Here is a 15,739-nt window from a genome sequence, read left to right on the forward strand (position 1 = left end):
GGAAGTACACAAGAAAAAAGTGCTTGTGTGAAAGAGACATGTAGTATAAAATGCTTTGGGTGCTGGAGTAGAAAGCTGTTGTATAAGAATCAGTCCATTTATCATTTATGGCTTTAGTTGCTAGTTTGAGGTCTTATCCAACACACCATAGTGTTCATTTTGTAAATTATGGTCCAGCTTGTAACAAATTAAGGAAAAAGCAGTTGGTGTGGCTACCTTGACAAGTCACTGTCATATTATCTTGCAGTGTACTTGGTTTCTTTGTGAACTCCATCTGTGCCACGCACTCAATTTCAAAAGCAAAGAAAAAATAATATTTGTAATATTTTATGAAATGTTACAATAGAAAGAAGAGGGTGGAGGTGAGGAATTAGCAGGATCTCTCCTTTAGCAGACACATGTTTAACAGTTACAGGTCAGGGATGTATGTGTGGCTATGGTCCTCGGTCCAAACCTCTATGGCTGTAATATGGACATTTTTAAGACTTTTGGCTCTTCGTGTGATGATATTGTATTTCCAGCAGACCTGAATGAGATCTGTCCGCATCCATAATGTGGTCCATAAAGGGTCAAAACATATTTAAATAAATCTTTAATCTTTAAATCTTTACATAAATTATTTTTTACACAACAAATATTTGCATTCTTAGAACATATGTCCTGACATTCTAGATTTCCTATTTTGGTTTTGCAAATTAAATTATCTCCATTTTATTTGTGAACTAAAAACATCTTTAATACTATAACGCCCCTGTTCTTCTTTTCTGAATCACAGTTCATAGTGTTCATGCTTTGTTTTCCCACTAAACTCTTCATCACTTCTTGTTTGTAGTTATGATGACCTCCCGTGTTACTGGCAAGTGAAAAAATGTGGATCTAATCAAATTTATAACACCGCCGAGACTTACTGCAATGAAATAATCTCCACAGCACTCAGCTCAAACACGATTCATTATCATTTGTATTTTTCCACTTATTAACAATTTTCTTTTCTTGATATAAAATGGGTTAAGAGTAATCTAATTTCTTATCATGATGAAATAGTTCTTGTCAAACCATGACTCAGCAACTTTTCATTGTTGATAATTGCACAGATATCTACAAAGGCGCTTCTATTGCCACCGGAGAGAAAGGCGAAACAATAATCTCATGTAATGTTCCCCAGAGCGTTATCGTAATGAAATAATTTTCTTCCAAGCGTGGCTCAGCAGCCCCCCCACCCCCTCACTTCACCTCGTTTTCATTTGTTTCTCATTCTTTCGATTGTTAGCGAGTTACAGCCGAGCTGTATGAAGGATGTGTGGGGGAGAAGCGGAGGGGAGGGAAGAAGACGTAGAGAAGCTTGAGGGAGGAGGAGTGAAATAATGGTGTGATGATTAGATTAAGTGAGAAAGAGAGTTGGCACAAGAACAAATGAGCTGAAGTCAGCATTCCTGACAGTTAGCGAAAGAGGAGAAATGTAAAGAAAGGCCAAAGTGGAAAATGAGGACACTTCTTCAGCCATACTTTCTTCTTTGTCTTTCCACCTCACCGATTTGCATCAACTTCATTTTTAGGATTTTTTTTTTCCTCTTGCATGTTGCTCTCTAGATTTTCCATCATTTAAAGACAGATTTTTACTAAAGACTAATAAAAATCTTCTTTTTAGAATTTTGGCCATAGTCATTTTTAAAAGCTTTTAGAAACAAAATTACCACAATTGGACGAGATGGCAGAACTGCACTTTTAGATTAATTAGAAAAGCTGCTTCACATAGACATGAAGACTTGCTTATGAGTATCGATGTAAATAAGTAAGGTACGAATGTAATAGGATGGGGCTGATTGTTCAATTAACCACACTGTAACTCATACTATTTGTCATATTATTGCATTAATAATGTGCCAAAAGGCACAAATATTCTCAGGTGATCCACTTCATGCCTTAAATTGCGATTAAAAAAGAACAAAGACTTTTGCTTATCTTAAAAGACCAAATTCATTTTGTAGCAACCTGTAAACATGTTTATTTCTGCAGCATTTAATATCAGTATTTAAGGTGCCAAAGTCAATCTATTGGGATTGACTTGGTTTTGGAGCCAGCCTTCAAGAAATAAACAATAAATAAATAAACAAAATGAACTCGAAATAGTGGACTAGACATGAAAACAAGAAGAGAGAAAGAGGACATGTTGCAAGCAGAAGGAAGGAAACAAACAGAAGCTGGAATTGGCCACAGATAAAATCAAGTTATGGAGCTCAAAATGAGAGAATGAAGCAGGGAAAAATGAAATACTATGTTTATAGATGGGAAGAAGACACTTAAAAAAGTGAGCTTCGATAACTACAGAAAGGAGTGCGTTAGGTATTTGGGTAAAAAGACTTAATCTTCAAAAGTATTATGTATGACAGAGGTGAGCAATGAAGACAGGAAGAGTGGGAGGAACTGGGGATTATTTTGATACAGAAAGCTCTAGGATGAGGAGAAAGAGGACAGGACACAGATAAAGTGTTTTTACAGAAAGGTAGGACAGAAGATACTAAAGAGATCAGAAATCAGGCACCCTCTTGACACAGCTTATCCTCTTCTTAACTGTCTTTCCTCCTTTTTGTTTCTTGCTTTCCAGATCCCAGAGCCTTTTTTGCAAGTGTTGGAGCAAATGTTTTTAATGTATGTTTACTTACGATCTCTTAACCTTTATGAAATAAACTTTCCTAAGGACAGAGGCACATCTGTCTGTTCAGCTTTATGTTCGTGTTCCATATGAACCTGGGGTTTTGGGTTATTATTATCTATTTTCATCTTTGAGGCAAACTCCTGGCATAAGTCATGTAGGCATATTTCTAGAAATTAACCGTAAGACTCCACACACGAGACCTCTTCCTCCATCTTTCAGTGTGACACAGTCCACTAAAGAGATGCTTACCTAAGATGGTCATTCAGAAGAACATAGAAACAAACAAAGACACCGGCTTTATTAATCCCACACTGGGGAAATTCACACGTTACAGCAACACAAGGGTCAGCAAGAAAAAGTGAATTAGAGATAATAATTGGAATAAATAAAAGAGAAAAACAATAGTGTACAAATAAAAAAATACACAATTTTACATATGTACATAAAGTGAAGTGGCAGTGATATATGTATTTATATATTTTTGCAGGCAACTATCACGTGTGTGTGTATTGTACAGTCTGGACCAAGTCTTACTTGCTCTTTTAATTTCATTAAATTTGCGTTTCCCAAGCCAGTGTCTGGTGCATATGAACTTTCCATATGTTACAACAACAGCATAAAGAAAAAAAAATCTGTGTAAGGACAGTTGCGGGGGAGGGCAGGTGGAAGTTGCGGTCAGATACTAATAAAGGTGACTTTACAGCTCTGCGCGTGTTTATCTTCAAACTTGTGTGGTGTGCAGATAAACTGTCTGCTCTGCGAGTTTGCTTTATAGGTGTTTTTAAGTGCGGCATGGGCTCGTTTGTGCAGGTCCAGATACTCACCAAGTGTAACACACTGTCAGACGCGTGATCGTTTTGCTCACATGCACACTCCTAAAAGTGCAGTCTTTCATTTAGCTTTCAAACAAATGCATATAAAAAATTTTTTTTTTACTTTTTGTCAAACACACACACACACACATATATATATATATATATATACATACACACACACACAAAACCTCAGTCTGTCCTGCTTAAGCTCCTGTTCCTTGCAGGGCTCAGTGTGAGGCTAAGGGGATTTAGAGTATACAAGACTTACAGATTTATACTGACTCCATCTCTTGCTTTTCATCTCTCACCCCTCACACTTTGCAGGCCTACTGTAAAACCTGAAGTATAACTATAACATGTGAAACAGATGGAGCAGCAAGACGAGGAGAGAAGACGAAAAGTGGGGGGGGGGGGGAATGTGACAGTAATCCGAGGAGCAAAAAGATGGTTGCAGAGAAAAGACAGGAGAAATGAGAATGGAGAAAAGAAAGATACGGAGGAGGAGGAGATGAAAGTGTTTTGGAGGCCTTTGTATGTGTACAGTCTAATATTTGTCTAAGTCTTTATGGATCTCCCCTCAAGTGGCAACTTAACAAGCTTGTTATTTTTCTGCGCCGGTTAACAAGCTACACAACAGGTTGCATGATGGTTGTGTGTGTTTGCAGTCTGAAATGTGCAAGATGAACCAACCCAGTTCTTGAAACTCAAATACAAATGGACAGTTGGGAAGCCCTCTGTTACTGTTTTCCTCTTGCGTACAAAAAAACACACATATGCACACTTTTTCAGGCAAAGCTCATGGCACTCACTCAAAAATCTACTTCTCTCCAAATTAACTTCACGCGCACACGTACACACACTGGTTTATGCTCCGTCTAAAACACGAATGTCATAATGATGATCGTGCTAAATTCCACCTAAAAACAAAAACGTGTTTCTAATGAGATATATTATTTTTGTCTCTGCAGACGCAGAACAGGATGAAGCTGATGGCGGACAACTATGAGGATGATCATTTGAAGGTTTCATCCCCAAACTCAGAGCAGCCCAACAATCACAAACCCTCCCCAGACCAGGTAAGATAACTGCCCCGGACGGTGTGCATTGGCCAAACCAGTGAAATCTTTATTTTCTTTAATAATATTTGAATGAAAGACTTTCCAGCAAGTCATATTGCCATTTCTGGGCTATTGGATGTTAGCTTATTTTTCTTCAAATTTACTAATTAAAGTTAACCATTTTTTAGCACTATTACTTGTTCTGCACTCTCTATATCTCTGTTAAGTTTCCCGTTTTTGCTAAACTAACTTCCTGTTTCTGAACTCACGCTGCGGCTGGACTGAACTAACCGATAGGACGATGAGGAGGGCATTTGGGCCTAGCCAATCACATGCCTTCTTCCTCACCCTCAGTCCATCATTGTGTACAGAAGGGTGAGCGTCTTCTCTGTCTGGATTTGATCATGGCCATCGTTTCATTCGTCTTCCTTTTCTTTAGTTTCATCCGTGACTTTGTGATCTCATTCTGGCATCATTGTCTGTCATTTCACTTTATTTGTGGCCTCATATCGTTTTTTATTTATTCAGTTTTCCTCCATTCTTTCTAACATTGAAATCCAATCTTGAAATGCATCTTTTATTCTGTGATTCATCTTTCCTTTCCTTTTCCCTTCAGCCATCAAATCTTGAATTGTGCTTCATTTGTTCAATTTCTCATCCTTAAATATAATTTCATCCTCTCATGATAAGGATTTCTTCCAGTTGGCATTCTCTGAACTCTTTTTTATGATTTATTTTTTTCCCTGTGCATTTTTATACCCATGATTTCATTATTTCAACCTTCATTAATCTTTTGGATGATTCCCTTGTTCCCCAAGTCTACTTGGGTCTTGCCTTTGGTTTGATATTGTAAGCTTCATGTGTCAATCATATGCCAACTGAGACCATATTCTTATTCAAATCAACTGAAATGTGTGATGTAGTGTTGGAAATGTGCACCTTTGCTAAACTGCTATGTAAAAAGTATATTTCTTCTGTCAGAAATGATGAAAAGAAGGTTTTTCCTTTGACCTTGCTCCTGTGTTGTTTTTTTAATCATACAATAGGGGCTTTCCAGTATTTCAAAAGCCCAAAGGTCATTAATTGTAGATGCGTAACAAGATTCAACTCAAGAAAGAACAAAAGACACCCAACCACAATACGTCTAATGTAGAGCAGTCTTTCTTAAGAAAAAAGAAAGAAACCTGAGCATTGAGTAGTGCAAGTGTTCAGGTTTCAACGCCAAACTGGCAAAGTCACTTGTTCCCATTAAACTCTTGAAACAAGTGAATTGGAAATTTTTACACATTTTAAGCAATTAATGGTTAAAAGGCTCTTCTAAGTTTAGTGGTTATTAAAAGGCATCCAAACGGTTGGATCTACTAAGACCACAGTGCAGAGACGGCACCACATATGAGCTGCACATGCTGCTTTTAGTGCAGCTCAGCTGCTCCAGATGGATTTCCCATTGGGATGCTAAAAGCCCAAAGGGTTCACCATTGGATCTAAGTTTGACCCTGGTTATTAATTAGCGGTAGCACCTCCCTGCTGAGAGAGGCAGCACACACACAGCTTATACTCTATCTCCTTTTCTTTCTGTTTCCACCTCTCTGTATTTACATAGCCACATGAAAACACACTCTCTTGGTGTGTAAGATTGGTAATTTGCCATAGCACATTTCATCCGCACAGTGAGTGATTGTGTGTATTCTGTGAGGGGATTTTGTGCTGCAGCTGGACAATGAAATGCTTCAGAGACAACTGCTGCTGCACAGAAACACAGGGGAGCACTCTTAAGACACATCAGGCATTGTCAAGGCCACTTCATGGTATTTTGCTTTTTCAAATAGCTTTCAGATTTATTAGATGCATAACTACACAAAAAATAGTAGAAAATGTACATTTTATAAATTAGCAAGTGTCTTTTTCAGAGTTTTTTAATGTGTTTTAAAATCTGTCACCATTTCTATGGAAGTGAAAGTGATATTACATTTACATTACTTATTCCTGAGATGTTTTTTTGTAAGGTGGATTAAACAGTTTGACAATACAGTCTAAACATGTAATTGGTTCAGCTTGTTTGGCTGTTGGTTAACAATCTAGCATCCACAGTTTTAAAGACATCATGTTCAGATTTTGTGTGATGGTAGATACCAGAACAGCCCGAGATGATTTCATTTTGGTGAAATGGTCACGCTCTTCGGGGAGAGTTGTGCTCTGTGAGTGTTCTTGTTTTCCTTATCAAACAAAACAGTTTTTCACACGTCTTGCCATTTTTTTTCCCCATCTCACAAGCCCAAAACCCTCAAATTAATCCAGTTACAACAGCGGTCCCCAACCGCTGGGCCACGGACTGGGCCACGACCCAGTCCGTGAGTCGTTTGGTACTGGGCCACGAGAGTTGAGGTTCGGGTGTGAAATTTATGGTTTTCAGGGTTTTTATTGGTTTTTAGCATTAACTCGGGTTACCTGGGTCTTTTCCCGTGTGTTATGAATAAATCTTATTTTTTTCTGGTACCGGTGCTGGTTTTATTTTGTTGTATTTATCCACGACACCTTAAAGGCCGGTCCGTGAAAATATTGTTGGAAATAAACCAGTGAAATACGAATACAGAAGATCCAAGCTCCACAATGAACACCCGCGGACGACCAGCGGATTCAAACCCAGAACCTTAATGTGAGGCAAACACTAATGCTGTGCAGCCTCTTGTATAGTGTTTGCGTATTCCCCCCTGTCTGAATGGGTTCTGTCTGGGTACTCTGGCTTCCCCCTACAGTCCAAAGACATGTAGGAGTGAATGGTTGTCGGTCTCTCTGTCTTAGCTCTGCAACAAACTGACGAGCAGTTTTACAACCGGATGATACATTTGCTTGGCAGTTTAAGAGATCATCTACTAGCCAAGACTTCATCGGTTGGGTCACTGAGATAGCACTTACAGAGCAGTGAAAGCCTACACCCACTACTGATGCTGATGCTGGACAAATATGTGCATTTTTGCTGGTGTGTATTTGTCTCAGAGGGTTCTGCGGAGGAAGAAAAGTCTTGATTTCACCATATAATGTGGCCATAGAGGTTTTTTTTTAATACATCCCATCAGCGAGGCTAGCTGAATGTCTCTCTATGGAGTTCTTTCATAGAACAGTAAGAATCTGGTAGGCAGGCAGGGGAGTCTAATAAAGAAGCACAAACACACACACACTGACTCACAGTGCTGTATAAAGTTATTTCTCCTTTGGGATTGTTTCATACTACAGTAAGATACTGAGAAGCCCTGCGGACCCATTAACCACACACACACACACATTGCATATGTTGGCTATTGGAGGCTGTGTAATACAAGAAAAACATGTATACCTTAATGAAAGTCTTGCGAATACTTTCAGTGGTCTGTGTTCCTGTTCGTATTTTATCCCATAATTCCTCCTCCATTTTTCTTATAATAGAACTTAAAGAAAAGGAAACAACTCGTGTTATTTCTCTCCTAATGTCTTCCTCATATCGCCGTCATTCCTTCCATTCTTCGTGTCTGTTTCTCATTCGTCTTGTATTTGATCCTCAGAGCTCCACTGCAGGTCTGGAAAGTGTGGACAGTGATTTTTTTTTTTAAGCTTTCTGACAGAATAGTATGAATTACAAAGTGTGAGAGGACAGCTGTTACAAATATGTTAAGTATGTTTGTAGAGCAGTAAAGCCAAATTTGGAGAATTTTCTTCAGATATTGCCATATTACACATTAGTCTGGGAGAGATAACGGCCTCACTGCACATCTGCCATCAGCAAATATAACTCAGAGCCAAAGAAAGAGGGCTTGAAATGCCGAATGTGTAGAATCTCTTCAGCCTTTTAACTCCAAATGTTGTCGTTCCCTCTCTTTCCTTCTCGGTCTACCTCCCTTTCTCCTCCAGAGGGAAATGTTCAGTAATGTATTTTGTAATGGACTGTAACCTACTGGCAGGTCCTCCCTGGAAAATACTGTAACTGGAGCCATTTACAAAGCTGATAACCACCATGAATGAGTGTGAGTGTGTGTATGTATGTTTTTCTGTGTCGGAACCTATTTGTGTCTGCGTGTGTATGAGTGTGTTGCGCTGACTTGTGCTACCACACATTTAAAAGTGTATATTTTATGTGTTTGTGTGTGTTAGGGTTAGGTTTAGCTGCTGGTGAGTATTGGCGATTCACTGGAAAAACACAAAATTGCTGAGACTTTTTCTGTCAGTTGTTTGTGCAGCAAATCAGGGAAGACTCAAAATCACAAGTGACAGCTCCTCTGATGTACTGTCACTTTTCATTGTTGCGTCAATGCCACTAAAGAATGGAGTACAATTTTTTTTCACAAAATCCCTCCATCCAATCTACTTTTGATGAACTTAACCTCAAAAGGATTCTCAAATGCCAGAGCAATTAAATTATGTTTTTGTCAGTGTTTAAGTGATAACCAAGTAAGTATTTTATAGTTAGAAAACATGCTAAAAGTGACTAGGACAAGTAGGCAACAGGTAAGCGACTGCTTAAAGCTGTACTCCAATGCTGACGCAAAGGTGCTCGGTAGCTCAAGCTGGAAAACATGGAGAATTTATTCCTAATAATTTTCAAAGTTTGTATTCTCTGTACATTTATTGTACTCTGCTACAACCCAGAATGTGCATTTGGCACAAACTTACAATTTAGACCCAATAGCTGGGTCAGATCAAGGGCACATTCTCACCATAAACAAACTACTCTGGAGTTCATTTGGAACCAGGCCTCCTCCAAAGGGTCTTGGTGCAGTTGATTTGGTTTTGGCCCTAGTGCGATTATCATGTTCATATCTGCACAGATGAATTGCACCAAGAGGAAAAACAAACCAGAGTTAACGGACTAAACAGGGCAGGGGTTAAAGCAACCTTGGAGGTGAACAACAAAAGGCGGGAAAGGAAACAGATTATCAATTCTACAATCAAAACCAAGATAATCTTAACTCAGACAATAATGTTGACTACTACTGGGAGATATAACCAAATGGACAATGTAGCAGATGTACTGCCTGGTACAAGATGAAGCTTTAAATGGGTGGGGGTATAGCAGTTTGAGTATACTCAATTGTACATTGCTGTAACACCAGGGTGATGGACAACTTTTCAGCAATAAAAAATGGAACAAGACACAGAGACATGGAGCACAAGTAAAGTCTAGACTTGACTAAGCCTGCATGTTGCAGAGAAAATACAGGTTTTTCTTACAGCTTGCTGCCTGGGGAATCTACAAACAGTAAAGCAACGGCAAAAGAAAATGAAGAAACCAGAACAAGATTACACTGCAATGACTCTCGCTGTACCATTACAATTAAGGCCTCAGTAAAGTTGTGCATTCCTGCTGCTGCTGCCAACGTGTTTCAAAAGGCACAACTTTTATTTTAAAGATGAATGGTCTCTGCATTCAGTTTGTGTCACACATTTTCAACTTTCATTATCGCTCAACAACTAGTTGGGGAGCGTTTGGAGATAGGTGGGCATCGTCCATGAAAACTAAGGTCGACTTCAACAATTCACAAGTGACCCAAACAGGCACAAGGAGGTTTTTGGCGTAGCACCATGTACCTCTCTGTGACCAGTTTCACCCTAGCCAGTGATGGCTGACACCGTGTTGCCAGTTGTTTTAAGAACTTTGAGTATCTGGGATAGACACACACACACACAGACAAGCAGAGAAAAATAAAAATAAATAATATGCAAAATAAAAATTAAGTGACACAAGATCAAATTGAGAAAAATATAAAAAAAATGTAAATGAAGTGTTTGGCAACACAAAAACAATTATTATTTTTCCTGCTATATTTATCTGATGATGTCATATCATCATTTATTTATTGATGTTCACCGACTTCACCAAATAACATTCTGTGTAAAATGAATGTATATAATCAAACCCCAAACCTGAGGCAAATTCACATCGATATTTGTAGTTCTTGTGTGTAAGAAGTGAAGACGTGACGAGGTTAAAAAGTGGAGGAAGAGTTTAGAGAGAAAGATGTTACTGCGCTGAGGATCCTGTCAATGAAACACATGGGTTGTGTTTGTGTGTGGGTATGCTGAGTGACGATGAGCACAGCTCGCAGAGTGTGGACAGACGCTGCTGGGATTAAATATACTTTACCCACACACACACTAACAGCCCTCTTAAAATGCTTCCTCTGCACTTAAATCGTAGTATTCCCCAAGGAGAACAGTGTGTGTCAGCACGCCTTATCTCTGTGTGTGTGTGTGTGCGCGTGTGTGTGTGTGCCCTGGGAGGTCTCATGTCATGCGCCCAGAATGCATGTATCTGTTTTGCTCATCTGCACTTATATAGTCAGACGTTCAACAAGAAATGATGCTTTTTAAAGAGAATCGTCTTTCTACTTCTGAGTTCATAATAGCCATTACCTGTGGATTGGTGGGGATTAATATGTTCTTCCAGTATTCTGTTTACTCGTGAGCATGACAGTCTACCAACAAAATATGTTTTTATATATATGTTCACCTCTTTCCTCTGTCTATTTTTCCATTAATTAATTCGTCTTTCATTAATCTAAATGTCTGAATTAGCCAAAACTAATTTTACTTTACACCGAGGTAAACTTTGCCCTAAACATACAGTCTGTGGTGTCTGAAATCATATTTTCAATTATATTATATTAAATTATATTTTCTTGTTTGCAATTTATTTGAACTCCTACTACTTCCAAGCACTTTGCAACTTGTGTGCCTTTGAGTTTTGGTATATATTTCTCCTGTTTGCTATTCATTCCTCCTGTCTACTATTTATATTTTATTCCGGCACAGTTGTACATGTACAATGACAATAAAGGGCTATTCTAGTCTATTCTATGAAATCTGTTTGTTTTTTGACCCTGTAAAAACAATTTTCCAGTGTTAAAATTTCAGTTTTGTGAAAAAACAGCTACAAAAAATAAAAACAACTGATTTGTAGGGAAGTGATTTGAGAAGAGGTGTGCTATAAATCAAGTTCAACATAGCCAGGCTTTTTTGTGTTTTTGTGCCAGGCTCAAAAAAAACCCTTAAAACTCTTGTCAGAAAAGAGCAGCTCTCTTTTTTTACCTGGCTAAATCACCATGGTAACTATGCTGAACATGTTTTAAGCGTATTATAGGTTCTCTGCTGGGGGATTGTGTCTTATATGTGCAAATTGTTAAGCTGTACTTTACTAGAAACTGCTGAAAGAAGCACCGCATCATCAGGGGAATGTGTGTGCATTAACTTTTTGAAAGCAGTCTCAATTACACATCCATCAGTGCCTCATCAGGCAAGCTGTAAGAAGACTTTTACCAAGCTAACAAATACTTAAACTATGCATATATCACTGGTATTTTTATTTGATTTGATTACTTTTTTCAATTCATGAGATTATTTCAGTTAATTGGATTTTTTTTTATGTTTAGTTTTTAGTTTTGTTTCCATAAACTACAATAACCTTGGTGCTCACAGTGGATCAGCTGCTGTAGGTGCAGTGTTTGTGGAAACTGAGCACATTGTTTTTCTTTAAATGAACTACTTTAAATGGTTTTCTCGGCTGAAAACTGCCCATGAGGGTCTTCTTTCAGTCTCAGCTACAGCTGTGACAGTATGCAATTAAAAACAGTGCACTGATCCTCATTATTAGAAGCGCTTTCTCTGGCTTTCTCTCAGTGTGCCTCTGCTTCATTTTCTTTGTCTTACTCATCTTACATTTGCCCATCACTGCATGTCCATCTGGCCTAGTATTCTTGCAAAATCGTTGTTATTATTATCGTTCATGTTTTTTGTTTTGCTATTTTTCATACAGTAAACACATAAAAGAATACATTTTCTGTTTTCCTCCTTCAGATTCTTTCTCCTCTCCTGGATCTTAATCAGAATCGCAGTAAGCTGAAGCTGTACATCAGTCACCTGACCTCACTGTGTCAGGAGCGAGACCCAATCATATTGCAAGATTTTGCCCCGCCCCCCGCCTATCACCGCTCTGACTCCGCCTCCTGGCATACGCAGCTGCACAGCATGACGCAGGAACAGGTGAGGACTCCTGGGTGTGTTCTGAGTGAGAGATGAGAGGAAGGAAAAAATGAAATGCAACGACATCAGTCATTCCTGCGGTTCAAAAAAAGTGTTTGTGTGTGTAAGAAAAAGGGGGAAAAAAGAGCGAGAGCGTGTTCTATTTTTGAGAAGCGTGGAGGGAAAAAAAGCGATAATATTTAGTCGCTCCTCATTTATCAATTCTTTAAAACTCTCCACTGTGTGTGTTTGTGTGCTTGCCTTTACATGCTGTATGTGTTGACATGCACGAGGTTGCATGCTTGTTCTTGCTGTGAGTGTGCAGATGTGTGTGTGTGTGTGTGTGTGTGTGTTTGCATGTAGGAGTAGGGGCACACACTTGGGCTTGCCTGGCAGGTTTTTGGCGCTGCTTTTGACATTATTGAAAAGATTTACTCCAGCAGGTCACCTGACGACAAGCGCCTGGCTGCGGAACAAAAACCGTTTCAGACATTTTATTTTACTGGGAGTAAACTCAGTTTCAAGCTTTTGGCAGCAGGGAAAGGGTTGGTTCATATACAGTGCAGAGTAAGGAGGGTAGAGAAGTATATTTATTTCACTGTCAAAAGAGTTGTCATCTTTGAGAGGGAGGAGAGCAACAGGAAGGGAATCAAGGATAACGAAAGAAAAGGTGAGGCTTCGAGAAAGTTACAGAACCACTGGCCAACCTTGCTTGCTTAGATGTTGCTGCATTATCATGGCAACCAGCTGTGTTTTCAGATATTCAATATAAACAGTATATTATTAAATTTAAAAAATTGTGGCCCTCTGCGGCTTCCCCTGTCTCCCTCTCTGACTTTTTCTCCATATTGAAAACGTATCAGGCAATGCATGGTCGCTACATGTGGTATGCATTGAAGAACGTAACTTTAGACACTCGCAGAGCTACGTGACAGAGTGTGTGGTTGGGGTACAGCGGGACTAGTTTTCTACAGTCTGTATGAAAGCCCTTTTTGTGTCTTAATGCAAGGAAATGTCTCCGTTAAGCACAAAGTGTTTCAAAAACGCTGCTGCGTGGTGTCGATTTAAATAAACTTTCGATATGTAAAATTAAATTCTCATTTAATCACAGGTACATTAAATGAACAAAGAAATGGTCTGGAGGCCTTTCGTGGACATTTTTCACCATCAGCCTGCTTTCATAAAAAAAAGCAGACTGTTCTGTGGTCTAGTGGCTGAAGATCTACATTTTCAAAAGAAAAACATAGTCTATTAAAACTGATTATGTGGGCAGCTGTGAAAGCTTATCTAACGAGGCTGAATGTAGCCTGCAGTATTTTATTCCTAACTTATATTTATAAAAACATTTTCAGAATATTGAAAACATTTGTACCAAACTGCGCTCACGGCCACATCCAAGTCAAATCTACAACAGAGGAAAAAAGAGCTTAATAGACCAACCTACCCAATTCACCGCAAATGACTTTTTTCCTTTTTCGCATTAACCATTTTCATGGCAGGGTGCAATGTTTTGATTTTTGTCATTTTGCTGCAGGGGCAAAATGAACTCCTAGAATAGAGTTACAAAAAAAATCGCTGTGCCTGTCTTTACTGTAGTCAAACTTATCCTTGCATTATTATAAAGTAGCTGTATATGTGGTGATTATCACATATACACGTGAGGTTACCAATCGTCATGTAACATAAAGCTGAAGAAGAAATTTAATACCTGATGTAACTGCCCTTGAAGTGGAACTTTGGTACTTATCCCTTATTTTCTGTCATACATATGTTGATGCTCAACAATGTGGCCAAAGTTTCAAATAATGGGGTCAGTATATCTTCACATAATCCACGCGAGCCACAATTTAGACTTCACTCTGCTATAAACACTCTGTTTTACACTGCTGGATGTGTAGTTGGTAAAGAGAGAGCGGATATTCTTAATATAGTCATCTCGGGCACACAGCTCTGGTTTGGCACAGAGGGCCCACACACCTGCTGCTCAAACCTTCTGTTTATGTGGATCAGCCAACCAGAACGAAGCTAAAGGAGAGGTGGAGGAGCTATATTAACTTTTTTCAGAACTAATTTAGTAACTAATAAGCTCTCCTTTAACCTGTTTGGATTTTTCCATAAAAAAACAATAAAGCCTTTACATGAATGTCTTTTAATTCCTGCACTGGGAAGTGAGGCTGGAGTTCATGAAAAGCTGAGCTAAAGGGCCCTATAGATGTTAACTCAGAGGTGGCTTAGACTAGTGACAGAGTCCTCTGTACACCACCACTGGAGATCAGTGTGTTTAGAAGTGGGTCAGCTGTTATCGCGAACATGTTTACAACTCTTTCAGAAAATACTAATGGTGACTAATGTGTGAGGTACAGATCTGTTAGAGGGACGTGGTATTTAATGCTAAAGAGTGACAGTGTTACTGTGAGCTCCTTTGAGGGTGTTTTACTCATAAAGGTGGGAAGACTGTTTTACTGTGGATGGACAATAACTGCTGTGCTTCTCCTTTGAGCCTCTTGGACACATCATTAAATTCATAGAGAAAAAGCCCTGAGTGTTTCACTCTCCTCTGTGTGTCCAGCGTGGTGAACTGTTGTGTGGTAGAGTTCATATCTGCTGTGCTTTCCATGCAGCCCCACAGATTTTTTTTATTTTATATTGGATTAAATTGCGGTTCTCTTGCTTTCCTTAGAAGTTAATTAAGTTATTTTTATGCTGTAGACAAGCCCAAAGGGTATTTATTCCTAAAAGCCTGTCTTTCTTTGACATCCTTAGTGATGTGTGGCTAACTGTTGAATAAGCAATTACACCCACTCCCAACCCTGTTTGGTCACTGGAAGCTTTAAGTTATGAATGATGCTCTGGTGTGTACTGAGGAAAGTGTTTCCACACTGAGTACAGCAGAGACCAGGGCTGGGGTTCACTGGACTTTAGTCTATATGTGAGGGTTACATGTTCTGTACAGTGGTCATCCGCTAAATGGATAGGTATAAAATTATGCACAGACTTTCGACCTTTCTCCTAGCACTGACAGCAGATTGGCAGATTTGGTTTGTGCTGTTTTAAAATAAATATGGGGTTCAAATGATTCATAAATCAGAGTCCCACTTTTTTTTTTTTAGAAATGCAGTTGTACTCATTAGTTATTTTTTATACTATTTTTAGTGGGATGTTTCCAATAACAACATCACAGTTTGAATCTTTCTTCTTCTTCTTCCTCTCTTTTTCTGCAA

The 15,739-nt window shown here is 38.9% G+C and overlaps 1 protein-coding gene across 10 annotated transcripts in view; it reads left to right on the forward strand.

Annotated features, from left to right (window-relative positions):
• Positions 1-15,739, forward strand: part of LOC146689690 (ELKS/Rab6-interacting/CAST family member 1-like) — a 156,283-nt gene that overhangs the window by 119,474 nt on the left and 21,070 nt on the right. For 7 of the 10 annotated variants that reach the window (XM_085436316.1, XM_085436310.1, XM_085436312.1 and 4 more), the window contains 2 exons: positions 4,440-4,547; positions 12,354-12,539. In XM_085436316.1, coding sequence (XP_085292442.1) covers positions 4,440-4,547; positions 12,354-12,539 — 294 coding nt within the window. Of the gene's footprint in view, positions 1-4,439; positions 4,548-4,826; positions 4,905-12,353; positions 12,540-15,739 lie in introns of those variants that run through there. The other 3 variants (XR_014915935.1, XR_014915936.1, XR_014915937.1) reach the window with 1 other exon arrangement.

This window comes from Copadichromis virginalis, linkage group LG17 (assembly GCF_057382275.1).
Source record: "Copadichromis virginalis isolate Kocher_CV1m ecotype Utaka linkage group LG17, C_Virginalis_male_GT1.1, whole genome shotgun sequence".
NCBI classification, from domain to species: domain Eukaryota; kingdom Metazoa; phylum Chordata; class Actinopteri; order Cichliformes; family Cichlidae; genus Copadichromis; species Copadichromis virginalis.